The following is an 18,882-nucleotide window of genomic DNA, read 5'->3' as shown; positions in this document are numbered from 1 at the left end:
CTTTGTTATAATGAGGTTTGAGTGTATACCAAGGCGGGTCCGAACTTGCCTCCGCGCTTAGCACGTGGCTCCAGTCTGCGTAGGCAAAGGCCTGGAGTCCCCTTGCGGCGCCTTCCAAGGACAACGCCCTTAGCAGCAGCGCGACGGCGGTTGCAACGTGCAGGCCCAGCATTACGTAGAAGAACTGCGCGCAGTGCGGGAGTAAGCAGCAATATATTTTTTAAGATAAGGAGGCCGTGCAGCCGAAATCTGTTTGGTATGGAAGATTTTCGCCGAAGCTACTGCCACATCGCATTTGCGTCACTTTCTGTCCAGCGGCAAACTTGCATTCCGCTAGTACGTGTGTTGTGCATCGAGCTGTGCTCGGTAGCTAAATCTTTATATATAATAGTTATCGCAGTTTTACGTTTCAAAACAGCGATGCTATTACAAGATACGCCGTAGTGGAGGACTCTGGAGACTTCAACCATCTGCGGTTAATAATAAAAAATGCCACCCACACCTTCCCACGGGGGGAACTTGATTTAATGCGTCGCATTGTGTGGGAGGGGGGTATCACGGGAATTTTGCGTAAGTGGGTATAGTTTGGGATTGTTTATGTGTTATTTCGTCGTCATCATCATCATCATCATCATCATCATCATCATCATCATCATTATTATTATTATTATTATTATTATTATTATTATTATTAATTTTATTATTATTATTATTATTATTATTATTATTATTATTATTATTATTATTATTATTATTATTATTATTATTATTATTATTATTATTATTATTATTATTATTATTATTATTATTATTATTATTATTATTATTATTATTATTATTATTATTTGTTGACGCACGTTCTTGAGCCGGATGAATCCAACGTGGGCGAGGGTGAACACCAATACCCAGATAGCGGCCATCGACAGCAGAGGCTGCACCCGTATGTTGTCGAACGTGTGTTCCACAAATGCTTGCTGACGTCGGCTGAAAAACAAAACAAAATAAATAAATGTAAAATAAAGACGCTGAGCCTGCGCGGAATCCGCGGTGCAGTCACCTGCGGCGAAAGCTGGCCTTCTAAAGCCTCTTGGTGCAACACAACAAATAAACTTGCGTGGCACCGATTGTGCCATAGATTATTTTTCTGGAAAGTAGGGAAGCAGCACGGTCGGGCACTACGAGTATGGGTCAATAAAGACATCCGGCTTAAAAATTAGCCTCGGTGTCCATATAGCGGGGGTTTCAAATACGTGGCACCCAACCCGCATAGGGCTATATATGTCCATAGCATTAATTTTTATTTTGATAAGTAAGTGCGATAGCTCTGCAGGCATGAGTGGTCAAATGCATTGTCTGCGCGAGGCACCCCAAAGGTGACTATGTGTTGAAGCGTAGCTGTGAAAGAAACGCCATATTTCAGAATTTCCGTCCACATGTTAGTCATTTTGGAGATTTTTATTTATATGCTGTCGGACAAAATCTTGCGATGGCCCCAAATATTTTTTTCATAAATGACCCGTATGCGAGATATGGAAAATGTTTTCTTTGAAACGGTAGTGTTTTTGCCAATTCGTACGACCTATACTACCACCTTTTTTACTTTGCATTCTTACCTGACCCGGCCCTGGGGTCTGAATTTAGTGACTCGGGCCCGCTGCATGAGAAGAGCTTTAGGTTACCGCCTTGTAGCTTTTATGACAATAAAATTAGATAGACTGAACTGGGTTCTCGGCGTAAAACCATTGACGAAGAATTGGTCACGTATCTGCATGTTAATCCGCAAATGTCGTCGACAGACGATAGTCTTGCGTCGGGAGAGAGTGAAGAAAACGTTTATTTGATGTTCTGCGCAAGAAAATTGGTAAATGGTATTCTGGAGGCACTGCTTTAGAGTGCCTCGAGCGTGTAGTGGAGGCGAACGAGCGCATCAAGTGACGTTACACGTTAGACATGAATGCTATGTGGCAGTTATCCTGTCAAACGAAGCGTGTAGCTCTGAAACGGGCATGCGCACCCGTCTCAGAAATGATAACGTATAGAACGCAAGGCGACGGGTAGATGCCGCCACCGTATCGTCTTAACAAAGCGTTCGAAACACTTGCCTTTTCGTGCAAGTGTTGCGTGATCAGCGCAGCGTGATAAACGCTACGGCCCTTAGAATTACTTATGTATGCCTTTTCTAGTAAAAGGCGCCCATGCAGAATATGTACGTGTTGTTATGGTGGCTAAGGTGTGCGCAATAATTGCAGTTTAATTGACAATCGCGCAAATATGAACGCTGAGTCTTGAGCAGCATTGGTGGGCGCTACGGATGGGGTCGGCCGTTTTTTAAGTATCGTCTGGTGTCGTTTAGACTACTCAGTAGTCGGTACTCTTACGGGTGGACAGACAGACAGACAGAGCAAATTGTATTAGTGAAGGTCCCCAAGAAATGACTATCGCCTTTAAATCTTACGACACTCACAAGTCATACGGCGGCAACGGTGTGTACAGATCGGGCATGCATCCGGCGGCCTCTTGCTGGTACGACTTGGACGGCACCAGCGCCACCTGGTCCCCGTGCAGAAGAGGCACGCCTTCTCCGAGCGTCAGCTGCCGGAAGGAGTCCACGAATCGACTGCGCAACGATCGGCACGGAACCTGCGAAAGTCACCACAAAGACACGAGTAAGCATCATTTATGCACATTCCAGCCTCTTGAAGCGTGCGCGTGTACCTGACGAAGAGATCTCTCTCTGCTCGAGCTCGGCACGGAACTGGTCAGCACTGCAATGGATAGCTGGAGTAAGTAGTCTACAGACTACGCTCGACCGTCTCATCACAATCAGTGCACATGGAGGACCAAAAAAAAAACACAAGAAAATGCACGACACAAGTGCTGCGCTTGTGTCAGCACTTGTGTTTCACAGGTGGTTTTTGTCCTTTTTGTGCGCTCATCGAGATGAGTATGTTACAACTAGCCCAATTCCCTACGTTGCTTCAGAACGGTTGACCAACTCGTAATTCGCGTAAAGATATTGTGACTGTCGGGGCACACAAAGAATACTGGGTCGCTGCGCTGCCTCAGTGAGGAAATGTAAATAGCGCACCGAGAGTCCTCTTCTGTTTGTTCGTTATTAGTGAAGATTATTTTACGGACCGCTCATGAGCCATTGCTTGAGGGGGAAGTAGGTAAAGTAAGCATACAATACACATTTGGTAACAGCAGTATACACGTCATAATAATGATCACTTGATTACTAAAAGAATTGGTTCCTTGCAGAGTTGGAATACAATACTAATAGATTTAAAACGTGTATAACTGAAATAAACACAGTAGGTATTTTCTTCCATATTGTGTAATTGAATTACATTATTGCGTTTGACGTTGCCTCCAAGCCACAATACGACTCTACAACGATAAGATTCAATAAAGAAATGTTGCGGGTAACATGCATGACAGGGTGCAATAACTATGAGAACTGACATTTTCAAAAGAAGTTAACCCCTCACATCAAAGAGAAGCTCAGGCCTTCTAAGCAGGCTTGGTGCCTTTATTGTCTACCGGATCAGTAATGGTGGCCGCCGGTACGCGTTCACTTTATCCTGCATTTATGTATATGCAATCCGAAAATTTGTCGGGCAGCTCCAGTGAACACTATTACCGGATGGCATGGCGTAACAAGTTATATTGACTAGCTCGAAGCTGACCGGTAATTAAGACTAACGCTGTGAATTTCTTCCCCACCAGTGGCCGCTTTTCTCGTCCACTGTTTCATTTAGATTTCACAATTAGACAAATGTACTGTTAATACTACGAAGGCTGTTCAAATGCTTTGATTGACTTCGTTTCTTCTTATATATGGGTAGATTCCTTGTGACTGTTATACGTATGGTTATATTTTCTGAGAGAGATAACAGTGCCACAAGTGAATGTAGAAGCGCACTTCCATGCAGCTTTACTTTGAAACCGAATACTGGATACCCGCCACATCGTTTCATGTGTAGTATGGAACTTACGCCATTCCGTTGAAAAGCCGGAATCGTTTACTGGTGGCGCAGTTTCCACACAAAGGCGAAGAAACCAGCGTGACAGCAAGGAAATTGATGCTATACAAAATCTGGCAGATATCTTTGTTAGATACCAGCTTTGCATAACTAGCCCCGCCGCGGTGGTCTAGTGGCTAAGGTACTCGGCTACTGACCCGCAGGTCGTGGGTTCGAATGCCGGCTGCGGTGGCTGCATTTCCGATGGAGGCGGCAATGTGGTAGGCCCGTGTGCTCAGATTTGGGTGCACGTTAAAGAAACCCAGGTGGTCGAAATTTCTGGAGCCCTCCACTACGGCGTCTCTCATAATCATATGGGGGTTTTGGGACGTTAAACCCCACATATCAATCAAATCACCTTTCATAACTAAACAAAACTCCGGCTTTAGCGAAGCGGCCACCGCAACAAGCGCAGCCACCTTCATGCGGTCTCTTCAACGCAAGCTTACCGGTGAGAAAACTGCACGTGCAAAGGTATAAACCGTTTGCTGATATCTGAGAAGATAACGTGACCACGTTCGAACAATCAGGCTATGCAAAAGCTGGCCTAAGCCACGCAGCCCCTACTGCGGAACCACCCCCACCTCCCTACCCACTTGCGCTTCTTCAGAGGTGTGAAATAACGCCAGCCAGTATTCCTTCCTCTACAAAGCGGCGATGATCGGCTGTCTTCGCATGTTTAACTCGCACATAGAACGTACGACGCATGAGGCAATGTTACTCAGTTGGACTTTAATGAAACTTAATGACCATGCCAACTCTGATGGCAACAATGCGCCTTGAGTGGCTATATAACTGCTATCGGAATAATAAATAACTGGCCTAATGCGTGACTGAACAGCCGCAAAATCACTTAGAGAGGACGTATGATTGGTATTCCTTCTTTAATTTTGTGATGTCACTCCTTTTTCATCTCAGTGTACAATTTCATGGACACTTGTTAATGAACAGTTTTATATTTATGTAAAAATTACGAACAACGCCGTGTAGTAATCATTAACATTGCATGGCGATCTCGTTATTGCTACATCGGTTATAATTTGACGCAGCTGGTACGTTATACATACAGCCACTGTCTTGCACAAACCGCGTCTCGAAATCTTAGACTATTTTCTTATCCCCTGATAAGTTTGAGCGCGTAAAAAGAACAGCAGAGTTTATTCAAGGGAGCTATTCTTGATGTATCTGCCTATATTGACATGTCCACTTCGGTGGAACGCATCCAGTTACCCGAAAAACCAGTTAACCGTGACGTCATGGTGCTCCTGATTAAGTAGAAACATCGAAGCTGCCAGCTTATCCCCATTGTAAAGTGGCAGAAATCGGATGAAAGGCATAATTACAGGACACTTTAACTTAGCAAGTCTCAACTTGAATTTGGACATGTTGAGAAGTTTGGAGAACGATGCAGCCAATGCGTACTGAACATCCAGGTACGTTAGGCGGAGTACCGCATTAAACCTAAATCAAGTGTGAACGTGATTAGCGTTTACGCACGCGGCCTCTAATATGTGCGTCCCCGAGTGGTTACCTGGAGGCAGATTTCGTTGCGGCGAAACGAATTTTGTCGTTCTCAATTGTGTAGACAGTTACGAAAGCTTCGCGTCATAAAACTGACGTTACGGAAGAAGGACCGGAAACAGGAGGTGCTCTGTTTGCCGAGCTTCGGCCAATCACTGAAGTCCTATATGGACAGTCCGCAAAACATCACGAGAATCGCGCGTCTATAGAACTAACGCGGCCACCAATGATAGCCGTGGGATCTTCGACGCCACAAGTGAATGCCCACTTGCCTTAGCTCTTATTCGGTTAATCGATGACCGAAGACTGTCTGCGCCGATATCGCTGCATTTTGAACGTCGTTCTTTTTGGGTAAGCAAGTACGCCCAAATAAAGTTTAGTCTTTACAAGCTCTAATTGTTTTTCTCGCAGTCATGTCATAACCACGTAAGATGTTTCGATATTCGCGTTGCGCAAGATAAGCAATGCATAAGGCAATGCTCATCATTCTTGTGGAAGACGGCGATGAGAACAGCCATACCCATAACATTTAGTTAGAAATCTCTTAGCGGTTTCACTAAGGCTCCGCTTCAGAGTTCCTAATATTTGGTGAAATAGTCGAGCTGACGAGGCGTATTATCCGACAAAGCTTATCTTACTTAGCGTGCTTAGCATGTTTTACAGAAATAGCTGTTACCACAGGGATTTCGGTAACAGCTTGTTACCACAACCTGTTACCGCAATATACCACAAGGGCTCCGGTATCACCAGGACTCCGGTAATTTGACCATTTGGTGTTCTTTACTATGCCATGGAAATCGCACAGTATGCGGGCCTCTACCATTCCGCCTTCAAGAAAATGTGTCGGCCTGTATCGAACCCTCGGCCTTCATGTAAGCAGCCGAGCATCCTAGCCCCAGATCCGCAGAGGCAAACCATTCACTTGTATTCGAAGAAGGTCTCGAGAATTCATCACTTCTTTTTTTGCCTTGCAACTTTGGCAAGTCTTCGTTTATTCGCAAGTAATGTATGACCCTCGCCAGACGGTGTTCTGTACAACCCTGTACCAGCCTGCAATATAGGTATGAGGGAGACTCACAATCTCCCTTCCTTACCTACCCTCCTCACCCTGCACCAGTCCAGTTGCCGAAACTGCAGCTTTTATGCCATCTCCCCGTTTCTCGCCAATGCAAAACGTTTGGTGAAAATAAACACTGATTGATTGATTGACTCATTGATTGATCTTGCGCAAGCAAGGGGGAAGGTGATTGGATGCCCTCGTCTGTTCCCCCCCGTTCGCACGCCGATGGTGCTTAGCCTTCGAGCAGTTGTTAATCGCTTTATGAAATACACTATAGGTTCAGCAGATGTAGACATCGGGCAAGATAGCTGGGCGGAAGAGGCGTGCTCACCGATCCGTGTTTGATGGCGTAACAGGTGCGGTTGTTGGCCTTCCAGCCACCCGGACAGGAGCCTGGCCACGGGACGGAGGAGCCTCCAGCGATCTGCAGCAGCACGTCGGACAGGGGCAGCGAGTCGGCGACCACGCGCAGAATCACGTATAGCGTCAGAGCGTAGCCCGTGCCTGAGTTGTAAGTGCAAAGCAGTATTAGTAACGTGTACCTGGTTAATGTCAAAGAAAGGTGCTAGGGTTATCTTTAGTTATCGAGTAACCTTTCTCTTCTTTAACATACAAATCATTCCAACAATAGGTAAATTTTGTCTAATATTCTTATATTACAATATAAAGCAGGTGGCGAGCTTCAAAAATGCACTAAATTGTTTTTTTAGATGTTAGGTTCGAAGCTCCCCGTCTATACAAAAATATTTAGCCAAATAATGCTGTAGTTACCTTGAGCCGTTCGAAAGTCGTGGCTTCGAGCTCTGAAGAGAGTTCCCTTAATCATGCCTGGGATATCTTGTGTATTGTTTTTGCATAGTCGCCAACGCGGTGGAGACCGTTCTTGCTCGCCACTAAATTAGCATATTTTGCTCAAAACTTGTATTTTACCTTCACGTTTTGCTTAGGATGTCAATGCGAGGTGTTCTTGGCTCACTCTTGTCACCCTGCGGCGTATTTTGGAAGCGTACGCTCCTTTCACAGTTAGGTTGTAAAAGAACATGAGCCCTCAATGAAATCAAACATATTCTCTGCCAGAACAGCCACTAGCTGCTTTAATGGTTCGGTCACGCCATTTTCTCTCTATCGATTATCGCGCCTTACACGTGGGCACATTTTTTCTATCCTAGAACATTTAACATCTGCGCGTTGTTGCAGTTCATGTCCTTCCATCATTAAACTAACAACAGATGAGTCTTCGTGACTCCTTCAAACCAATATTTACCCAAACTGAGCAGCAAGCATCCCTTACTATTTATTGTCGTGAGAAAAAACGACGATATACAAAGATCATCAAACTGATCGGTGAGGCTATAATGGAAAGGAGAGGAACAAGTGCACAGATGAAGGTGCCGATAGAAAGCAGCCAGTTGAGCAGTGGGGGAGCGTGCTGCATAGCTGAACCTCAAAAGACGAACTCTGGGTCGTCCAGCTAACTGAGGATGACACCAGGACCCAAGGGGCACCGTCTAAGTGAGCTTAAATTACTTCATAAACTGCGGGTATTCTCAGACGCTTGTTTCACCAAGAGTCAACGCAGACCTCGCAGAAATTATACTTTGCAAAGTACTTGTTAGTTTACCAACAAATCAATGGTTGTATCGCTTGTGATCGAGTTGCAAGCCATGCAAAAAGCATCGCATAAACTGGGTGTCTTGCACTTCTAGGATTTAATGCGTTCACGTGTGACCCAGATCGAAAGGAAATTCGTGCGTCGCGCTCACCAAGGAACAGCGGAACCGTGCTGAAGATGCCACAGTTGCCGTCTCCAGCAAACTGGGCCAGGTTGCTCTCCAGTTGCATCATGGGCATCGCCACGGTCATCAGCAGGACCAGGTATGCCAGTAGAAATGGTACTGCGCGTAGCGACAGAGCCAATCATGTGACGTCAGCATAACTTCAAGGCCTGTATTGAAAACAAAGCTTCCCCTTTGTTCTTTAAATTATTCCTTATTCAATGATCACCCTGCTTAGCTCGAAGGTGCTGCAGCAGGGGGTTACAATGTCGAGAAAAGGATATGGTCAGTATTACAGCGCACTTGTTCATTTGATAAGCGGTTCCATTCACTGATGGAACAAACAAAAATGAATTAGCATACAAATTAGACCTTGCAGGGTAATCTAAAATCTTCGTACCATGATAATTTCGTGATGAGACATATTGAGGACTGGGCAGGGGCATTTTTTTCGAATGCTACTTTTACCATAAAATAGCTGATACAGGAACTCTAACAGTAAATTTTTTTCGACAAGATAAGAGTAATTTCCATCCTAGAGCTAATTTATCATATTGGTGCCACGGTCATTTCGTGTATATCGACTAAGGACCCTTACTTACGAATTAAGTAACTGATCGATGCTTAACGCGTATCACAGGGAAATTGGTACTTAGAGTAAACCTAACCTGGCACCTGATTACTTGAAACCAGAGGAAAGTAAACTAGAAATACTAGGTACTTCAAGGGCTTCTTTAGGTTTTCTCTTCAGACAATGACCGGATACTACAGCTTTCTCGAAGACTTCACCAGTTTTGCTGGCTGTGTGAAAGCACTTGGGCAGAATGAAGCATATTGTTACGCACCACCGTTGCTCCCACTTCTCAAACAACCACACAGTCCCACATAGGCGTATAACGACGTGGTATTCTGGTCGTGGTACCACTTTTCCATGTGAGTGGTGCCTCTTTCACTCGCTTTCGCTCGAGCGTCACCAGCAGCGTCAAAAACGCATTCTTCTAGGAAAAAAATTCTTTGGCTTCTTACGCAATTCAGCTGATGTATTTCTACAGCGAGTGTCGCAGGCGAGTTATTCGTGATTAATGTATTAAAGTAACCACTAAAAGTTTTATAGCCTCGTTCCCAGAAGTCAGGCTCAGCGGTACTTTAGAAAACGAGTCTTAAGCGCAGTCCCTTTTCGCTAAAGGTCGGTTCTACAATGCATGCAGGCATAGCTGTGGTGTCGAATGTATTTTCACGTGGTCGCAAGGGTGACGAACTGGAACTAGCAAAGTAAACTAGTAAAGTAAACTGAAACTAGTAAAGATGAGACGCTAATAATTGAGCTTGAAGACAGAAAGAAAAACTGACCCATACAGCCCAGCGATAGCGTCGAGCACCGTCGTATGTTATCGCTAATTTGATTGTCCCTGAAGCACGTCGGCCTAATTTTATGCATACTTGATGGAACCTTTCAGTAATATCGGTTGTGCTATAGCCTTAGTTCGGGGATCGGCTGGGCTACTGGCGTCCTGAGCGCAATCTTATCAGGATATTCTAAACAATAGGGAAGCTTGACGTATACAATAAGGTGCCGCCTATGCCAAGCTTCGATAACACGTGTTAAGATATAAGAGCTTGTTTTTTTTACGGCTCAACGTCTTAAAACCGCGATATGGTTATGAGAGACACCGTAGTGGAGGGCTCCGGAAATTTTGATCATCTGGTATTCTTTGTGAACTGGCCTCAACACATCTGCCTCAATCGTAAATATGGCCGCCGCGGCTGAGATTCGATATCACGAAACACAAATAAGCTCACGTAGTTCTACCATCTTCTTTAGCTAAACCAAACTCTATACACAAAGGGTCTCAACCTACCAAGCTGAGCCAGCTAAGTTTACCATCGTATTCAGGGATGCTCCTCGACTTGCCTAACCACCGCCTTGAATGCAGCGTAAAACGCGTTTCGAACGCGCTCTCTTGTGGCGGTGGCAACTCAAGTCAAGGAGCCATTCACATAGTCCCGCAAAGAGCCGGAACACCCAAAAGTTGCAAGCTACGGGCGCGGGAGGCCTGTATCATCAGCAGGAACAAAATGGGGGTCAACATCGCCATTTTTTCATTTGAAAAAAGGCTATTTCCACATACCACATAAGGGTCCATTCTGAAAATAATTTAACGTCTAGATTCGAGAAACATATCAGTTCGGATTAACGCAGTGACTAAAATCGCGACGCTGATCTTGGAAGTTCAGAGATTTTGTTCCACCGTTATGTTTCAACACAAGGTGATTGCGTGAAGTGCTTCTCACAAACAAAAAAAAATGAGAGCAGCCAGGGCTGTTTAGGTTACAAAGGGCCAATAGTCGCGATACATGAAAACATAATGCGTGTAGAATTTGGCTGTGTCACACACAGTCAAGAAGTAAAAAAAAATGCTAGACCAAGACTCTTACGCCCGGACTGCGGGAAGCGAGCGAATGGTCGGTGGCGCGCAGACCACGTGTTTGATACCCCTGAGGCACACATTAGGTTTTTCAGCTGAACATTCAATTATGCAAACAGGTAGCTCGCTAATTATGTCTATATCTTCGCAAACGAAGGAGAGAGCGAACAATATGGAAAGCAGCGAGGACTGCACAGAGAGAGAGAGAGAGGAAACTTTATTAGAACTTGGCCGGCAGCTTGGTCTTGGTGGCCTCAGATGGCGGCGCTGAGTCCCTGAACTCGGGCGGCATCTTCGGCCTACCGGACAGCCCAGAGCTGGTCGTTGAGCTCCGAGCTTCTGAGCGCCGCCTCCCAGCGGCGGCGTCGCCGACGGAGAAGGTCCCCCGCGGCACCCGCAGACGGGACGGCGGCGGGAACGAGTGAGCTCGAGGCTTCCTGTTGCCTGGTATTGGCAGCCGCCATAGGCGCATCGCGAACGGCGGCCGTTTCTCGACCATTGTTATCGGCGCATTCCCAGAGCATGTGGCGCAGCGTTGCTCTGTGCCCGCATGCTTTACATAGATCGGTAATGTGTAAGTGCGGGTAGCAGTGGCGTAAGACGACCGGGCTGGGGTAAGAGTGGGTTTGTAGTAAGCGATAGCTTACGGCATCGTGTCTGTTTAATTTGTCATGCGGTGGCGGGAACTTTCACCTTTCCAGTCTGTAGTGTTGCGTAATATCTCGAAACGTGATGAGACGATCACCCCACGACCATTGTGGTCTGTGTTGTCGCTGCGTGTCTGTCAAGGTGTCTCGATCCGGCAGATCAGAAGCCCCGTTCTCGGGAGCGGAGGCGGCGGCCACGGAATGTGCCGCGGCTCGGCGAGTGAGACCTCGAGCCGCGGCGTGGGCCGCCTCGTTGCCCGGAAGCGGGACATCGGTGTGTGCCGGGGTCCAAAGGAGGAAGACTGTTAAATTTTGTTGTGGCGATCGCGACGCTGAGTCACCATCACCGCACCTCTTAAGGATGCGGGCCGCTTCCCGCGAGACGCGGCCGCGCGCGAAGCCGCGGATTGCTGCCTGCGAGTCGCTGATTACGATCGTAGCGTTCGGCACCGTGGCGATTGCTAGGGCTATCGCGGCTTCTTCGGCCGCCTCCGTATGTCCCGTGGTCACCGTGGCGCTCGCGAGGCATTTGCCCGCACGGTCAACGACCGCAGCGGCGTGTGCGTGTCTCCCGTCACCATATCTCGCGGCATCTACGTACACAACTTCGTCGCTAGTGCCGTACTTCTTTTGAAGGTCACTAGCTCGCTGGTTACGGCGCCCGACGTGGTGCGTCGGGTGCATATTCTTAGGAAGCGGCGGAACAATTAGGCGGTCGCGAACCGAGGCAGGAACATCCGCTTTTTCTCCCTGCTGAGTGTGGTACCGGATGCCAAGTGACTCGAGGATGTGTCGACCCGTCTTAGACCCCGACAAGCGTTCGTTTTGCGAAACGACATGGGCCTCAATTAACTCGTCGAGTGAGTTGTGCAGTCCAAGTTCTACTAACTTTTCAGTGCTCGCATTCAGTGGAACTCCAATTGCTCTCTTGAAAGCCTTTCGTATTATACATTCGATCTTGTTTTTTTCTGAGCCTAGCAATTTGAGGTAGGGGGCAACGTATGTTATACGGCTTATTGCGTACGCCTGCACTAGACGGATCGCGCAGTGTTCGCTCATACCAGTACGTCTGTTCGTGATACGACGTAGGAGTCGGATCGTGTCGTCTACCGAACGACGTAGTCTTCGCACCGTCTCACCATTATGGCCGTTTGCATGCAGGTGTAACCCCAGAATTCTAATTTTGTCTACGTGTGGAATGGGAGTGCCATCTGCCAATAGAACGCTTATTTTGTAGCACTCCCTTTCCTCGTCGCGCGGGGTTTTGCGACCTCTACTTGTAGGTTTGTAGATTAGAAGTTCCGACTTGGTTGCCGAGCATTCGAGGCCCGTTCCTCGCAAGTACTCCTGAACTTCGTCTACACCTGCCTGGAGCGTACGCTCGATGTGACCATCACAGCCTCCGCCGGGAACCCAGAGGGTGATGTCATCCGCGTAGATACTGTGATACAATCCTTGTATGCCTAATAATTTCTCGGGTAGCCCCAACAGAACTAAATTAAAGAGTAATGGCGAAATTACAGAGCCTTGTGGCGTGCCCCTCGAGCCCATCTCAAATTCTTGCAGTTCCACATCTCCAACGACGACGTGTACGCGTCTGCCGGCAAGGAAGTCACGTATGTAATTATATGTTTTTTGTCCTAGTCCTAATGTTTGAACTCTGTTTAAAATCGTGTTTAAAATCGGTGCTTAATGCGTATCACAGGGCCACCTGGTAGTTGGGGTAAACCTAACCTGGAACCTGATTACCTGAAACCAGAGGAAAGTAATGAAGAAATACTAGGTACCTCAAGGGATTCTTTAGGTTTTCTCTTCAGACAGAATGGCCGGATACTACGGCACTTTCGAAGACTTCACCAGTTTTGCTGGCCGTGTGAAAGCACTTGCGCAAAATGAAGCATATCGTTACGCACCACCGCTGCGCCCACTTCTGAAACAACCACAGAGTCTCACATAGGCGTATAACGACGTGAAACTCTGGTCGTGGTACCACTTTTCCAAGTGAGATGTGCCTCTTTCACTCGCTTTCGCTCGAGCGTCAGCAGCAGCGTCAAAAACGCAGTCTTCAAGCAGAAAAATTATTTACGCAATACTTACGCTTCTTACGAAATCTAGCTGATGAATTTGTACAGCGAGTGTCGCGCGCTAGTTATTCTTGATTAATGTATTAAAATAACCACTAAAAGTTTTATAGCCTCGTTCCCAGGAGTCAGGCTCAGTGGTACTTTGAAAAACGAGTCTTAAGCGCACTCCCTTTTCACTAAAGTGTGGTTTTTGAATGCGTGCAAACATAGCTGTGGTGTCGAATGTATTTTTACGTGGTCGCAATGGCGACGAACTGTAACTAGTAAAGTAAAGTAAACTAGTAAAGTAAACTGGAACTAGTAAAGATGAGACGCTATTAAATGAGCTTGAAGACAGAAAGAAAAACTGACCCATAAAGCCCAGCGATAGCGTCAAGCACCGTCGTCTGTTATCGATAATTCAATTGTCGCTGAAGCGCGCCGACGTAATTTTATGCATACCTGATTAAACTTCTCAGTGATATCGCTTGTGCTATGGCCTTAACTCGGGGATCGGCTGGGCTACTGGCGTCCTGAGCGCAATCTTATCAGGATATTCTAAACAATTGGGAAGCTTGACGTTTACAATAAGGTGCCGCCTATGCCAAACTTCGATTACACTAGTAATGATAATAGAGCTTGTTTTTTGTTGACGCTCAACGTCTTAAAACCGCGATATGATTGTGAGAGACACCGTAGTGAAGTGCTCGGGAAATTTCGATCATCTGGTATTCTCTGTGCACTGACCTCAACACTTCTGCCTCAATCGTAAATATGGTCGCCGTGGCCGAGATTCAATTCCACAAAACACAAATATGTGCGCGTAGAACCATCGCGTTCTTTAGCTAAACCAAACTCTATACACAAAGGGCCTCAATCTAACAGGCCGAGCCAGCTAAGTTTACCCCCGTATTCACAGACGCTTCTCGACTTGCCTAATCACCGCTTTGAATGTAGCGTAAAACACGTTTCGAACGCGCTCTCTCTTGGTGATGGCAACTAAAGTCGAGGAGCCTGTCACATAGTCCCGCAAAGAGCCGGAACACTAAAAAGTTGGAAGCCATAGGGCGCGGCAGGCCCGTATCATCAGCTAGATAAAAATGCGGGTTAACATCGCCATTTTTTGCATTTGAAAAAAAAAGGCCTTTCTCATATATCACTTAAGGGTCAATTATGAAAAGAATGTGACGTATAGATTCGAGAAACATACAAGTCCGGATTTACGCAGCGACTAAAATCGCGACGCTGATTTTGAAGTTGAGGGATTTTGTTCCGCGGTCATGTTTCAACACAAAGTGATTGCGTGAGGTGCTTCACGAAAAAAAATGTTTTAGAGCAGCCAGGTCTGTTTAGGTTACAAAGGGCCAATAATCGCGATGGATTAAGACATAATGCGAGTACAATGTAGCAGTGTCACACACAGTCATAAAGTCATAAAAAAAATACGGGACCAAGATTCTCACGCCCGGACAGACTGCCCGGACGCGCAGACCGCGTGTTTGAGACCCCTGAGGGATACATTACGTTTTGCCGCTAAACTCTGAATAATGCGAACAAGTGGCTCACCAATTTTGTCCTTATGTCCGCAAACGAAACAGAGAGAGAAAAATATGGAAAGCAGTGAAGACTGCACAGAGAATGTTTTTTTTTACAAATTCAAGGTACCCGATAGGAACATCTGTATGTTGAGTTCAATATTCACCTGCGAAAGCAAAGAGTTTGCTAAAATAAATAAAGGGGACTCTGGCATACGATCATTCAGCCAACGTGGAAATGATAGGTAGTAAACGAATTTGCCTAGTCTTCGTGCTTGCGGGCCTCTAACGCACTAGTGGCTTTGTTTATTGCTGTGTTTAGAATATTTTATAATAAAAAAAACCGCTTTGAGGTTCGTGAGCCAATATAAATTGCTGAGACTAAAACAGTCAAGGCGGTGGAGCGTAACTGCTAAATAACTGCTAAACCTTTTTGAACTTTTTATTGAGGCTAAATCTTTACAAGCTTTGCGGAACCGAACAGAACTAAAAGAGCCAAGAAAAGAGAAGACTAGGCAAATTTGTGTTCTGTACCCATCATTCGTGTTCTGGATGGAGCGCTGTGTGTTGAAGCTATCGTAGACACTATAGCGCCAGAGTTGCTTCTACTGTACTTATAGGAAACTCGGCATTTTGATCAAAGTTGGTTGAGGCGACGGTTACAGTGACAGTGGCCATGTGACTGCGCTTTCTTGTAGATTTGAGAATCGATCAATCGATAATGAGCTGGTAGTATAACTATGTGTTGGTTATACACCCTCTTACAATAATACAATGCACCAACTAAGTAAATAGCGTGTTATACATGTACACCAAGTTGTAGGTTGTAGTAACATATGAAGTAAAGGCACTGGCGCTCAGGAGTCTTGGCCCTCCAAGTCAGCCATCTCTAAATATCATTTACTAATGAAGTTTTTATAACATTCGGCTTTCTGTGGAGTGTGTTCCGCAGGGTTAATTACCCTTACGATGACACGATTCCGAAGTGTTTGAAACACATTGTGACGCAATTTCGAGGTGTTTAGTGTATAAGTGGCTCTAGTGCTTGCGTACACTGGTTGGACAAACTTCTCTTTGACCAATCTACCTTCACGGTTCTCAAGCATAGCATGACTCACTGCTTTCCTATAGTTGAGTAGAAATTGCTAAATACAATTTCTAGGCAAATGAGTCCCAAAGCTCGTCGGTGGAATGGCTATAGTGCGGGCATGCGCTTCGCACTGAGTCCAGTAGCGAGTAGCCGTATACCAACCTCCTCCGTAGGAGATGAACATCATGGGAAACATGGCGGCGTTGGCGCTGCCCGTGGTCATCATGACGAGTGTGGCCAACTTGTGAGCTCGGCTCCGATACTGCGTGGCGCCACCGTACACCGCAGGTTGACCGTGACGACGCTGCGAATACATTGGAGAACGTGCGAAAATTCGATCATCTCTGTACATTTAGCGCTAGCGTTTCGCAGGCAGACAAGTTGTTAAAATTGTGGCGAAAAGCATTTATCGTTAACAGGATCAATTATTTCAGGTTACGCTCACAGAGGCGCATCAAGAATTCAATATATATATATATATATATATATATATATATATATATATATATATATATATATATATATATATATATGAGATGATATTTGTATTCCCGCCAATTGCTTTCGCGTCAGATCGTGAGATCGGGCATGCATATGGTCATATTGAAAACCGATCCACGTTTATGACAAAGTAGCACCCGTACTAATAATTACTGCTGAGAGTTCAACACTTTAGAGTCAGATATGATTATCAGAGACGCGGAAATTTTTCGTCACCTGAGGATGTTTAACGTGCACGTCCATTTCGTTCATTCATTCATTCATTCATTCATTCATACATTCACTGTTTATTCAGACAAAAACAATGATTGCCTAGGTTGAAGGGACTAAAGGCAGATTACCTCCGCCTGACTATGGTCCCCCCACCCATTCATTTGCTCTAGTTTTTTTTAAATTTAAGTGTATGGTCGTTGAATATTTGCCCTCACCGAAATTTGTGCCGCCATGGCCGTCGTGGCCGCCAGCACCCGCTCCCGAAAAAGCCGCTAGCTATTACAGAATCAATCGTCATGAGTTGACCAGCTTGATTGCAAGCCAACACGATTGTGCTTCGGTATCTGCAGATCGCGAAGACGGAGTGCATCGGATCTACATCAAGGAACCGAAGTTACCAACATTATTCTTGAGTATCCTGCCTTATGAATTCTGTAACAATATATCCTGTGCCAATCTCGGTCGTTAAAATCAATCAATCAATCAATCAATCAATCAATCAATCAATCAATCAATCAATCAATCAATCAATCAATCAATCAGTCAATCAATGAATCAATCAATCAATCAATCTGTAGAGGGTGCTGCATATTTAATACCGCTTCACACGGGCGCTTTTATTCGCGATCAGGGTGATCCGGATCGTTCTTTTTGATCGCGATGAACGTTACGGTCGCTGTTACATGACCCAAGCTAATCCCGTTCGAGTAAGATCAAATGCATTAGGTGGCACTTGCGTGCCGTAAAACATTTCATTGAAAACACTCTGCGTACGTTGTTTCAATAGAGCCATTTATCTGCAATATGTTATTCGTGCAAGAACTGCTCGAACGCCAAAATATTTGCGCGCCAATACAAAAGCAATTTCAGAAATCCTTCATTCGATAGAGTTTCCTTGTGCTTACCCTTATCGCTGTGGGATAATTTCGCTTTTATTTTTGATGGCACCTGCTCGTAGCCGTCCAGTCGCAGAGATACGTCATTCTCGTTGTACACGCGCGTGTTGTGCTTCTGGCGCCTCAAGTCTTACACTCGCTCCTTCCAGCGGTCATTTACTGCAAAGGTATCTTCATTCGACCGCGAATTGCGCGCACACTACGACTAAGTTGAAAAGCGGTGGCACTCATAAGAAATTTGCTTCGAGTTGCTCCAACTGCTCCGACGGCGCAGGAGTTGAACTTGTCTTCTGCTTATCGTCTGCTTCTCTAAGAACTACATGCGGTCAATGCAAATCCTAATATATGCATTATTACAAATATTTTTGTTATATCGGAACAGTTTAAAATTTCTTTTAAAAATAGAGATTCAGCTTTTTATATCCGATTTTACAGAAATATGCTTGATTTTCTTGTTTGTGTTGCTTTCAACATGCTCGCCCAGGGGTGGAAACGACAGGTAGTCAAAATCTTCCAGCCTGATCGCGCTAGTCTTGGTCACGGTCGGGCCTAATCGCGCATAAAGTTGACCGTGTAGCAGCACCTAATCCGGATCGTGAATAATCTGAATCGGCACTGATCGCGATTAAAATTGCCCGAGTGACACCGGTATTACATTCAATCATTGGCTTATGAATGCCTTCACGTAGGTCTGATCACCAAAGAGGATCTTTGCAACACAAGACTCGGTAATGACGTCTAGCAATGTGTGTTCCGCTCAGCACATGTGAAAAAGCTTTGGTGCAAGCATGCGTCAGAGCCCCTTAAAACCGCTCAACTTCGGAATTACAGCCCCAGCGTGATCTGATGCAATTTAGCACCATGAGCGCGTGTAAGATACGAAATCACTCTTAGCTCAGACAGCTCACCCCAGTTTCTGGTTCGTGGTCGCTTGTGCTGGTAAGCTTTGGCAGAGTCATGGCGGGAGACGTGCCTGGTACGCAACGCGAAAGCAGGATTCAAATGATGGGTCCGTTCTACAAGGATGGCGGACACTACGAAAGCCACTTCTTCTTCTGGCAGTACGAAAAGAAGACCCCGTGGATTCACGCGCAGCAGCTGTCGCAGCGCGCGATGTTTATGATGGTGAT

General features: G+C 45.8%; 1 protein-coding gene across 1 annotated transcript in view; it reads left to right on the top strand.

Moving 5' to 3' along the window:
- Nprl3 (GATOR complex protein Nprl3) overlaps positions 1-7,105 on the top strand; it is a 106,121-nt gene extending 99,016 nt beyond the window's left edge. Inside the window, exons 14-15 of the mRNA XM_075869403.1 lie at positions 2,494-2,666; positions 6,963-7,105. Of these exons, the coding sequence (XP_075725518.1) occupies positions 2,494-2,666; positions 6,963-7,090 (301 nt within the window). The 3' untranslated portion in view covers positions 7,091-7,105. The remainder of the gene's footprint in view (positions 1-2,493; positions 2,667-6,962) is intronic.
- The last annotated feature ends 11,777 nt before the right edge of the window (positions 7,106-18,882 follow it).

This window comes from Rhipicephalus microplus, chromosome 7 (assembly GCF_043290135.1).
Source record: "Rhipicephalus microplus isolate Deutch F79 chromosome 7, USDA_Rmic, whole genome shotgun sequence".
Classification (NCBI taxonomy): Eukaryota; Metazoa; Arthropoda; class Arachnida; order Ixodida; family Ixodidae; genus Rhipicephalus; species Rhipicephalus microplus.
Note: the sequence above shows the minus strand (reverse complement) of the source record. Positions and strands in the feature narration are given on the sequence as shown.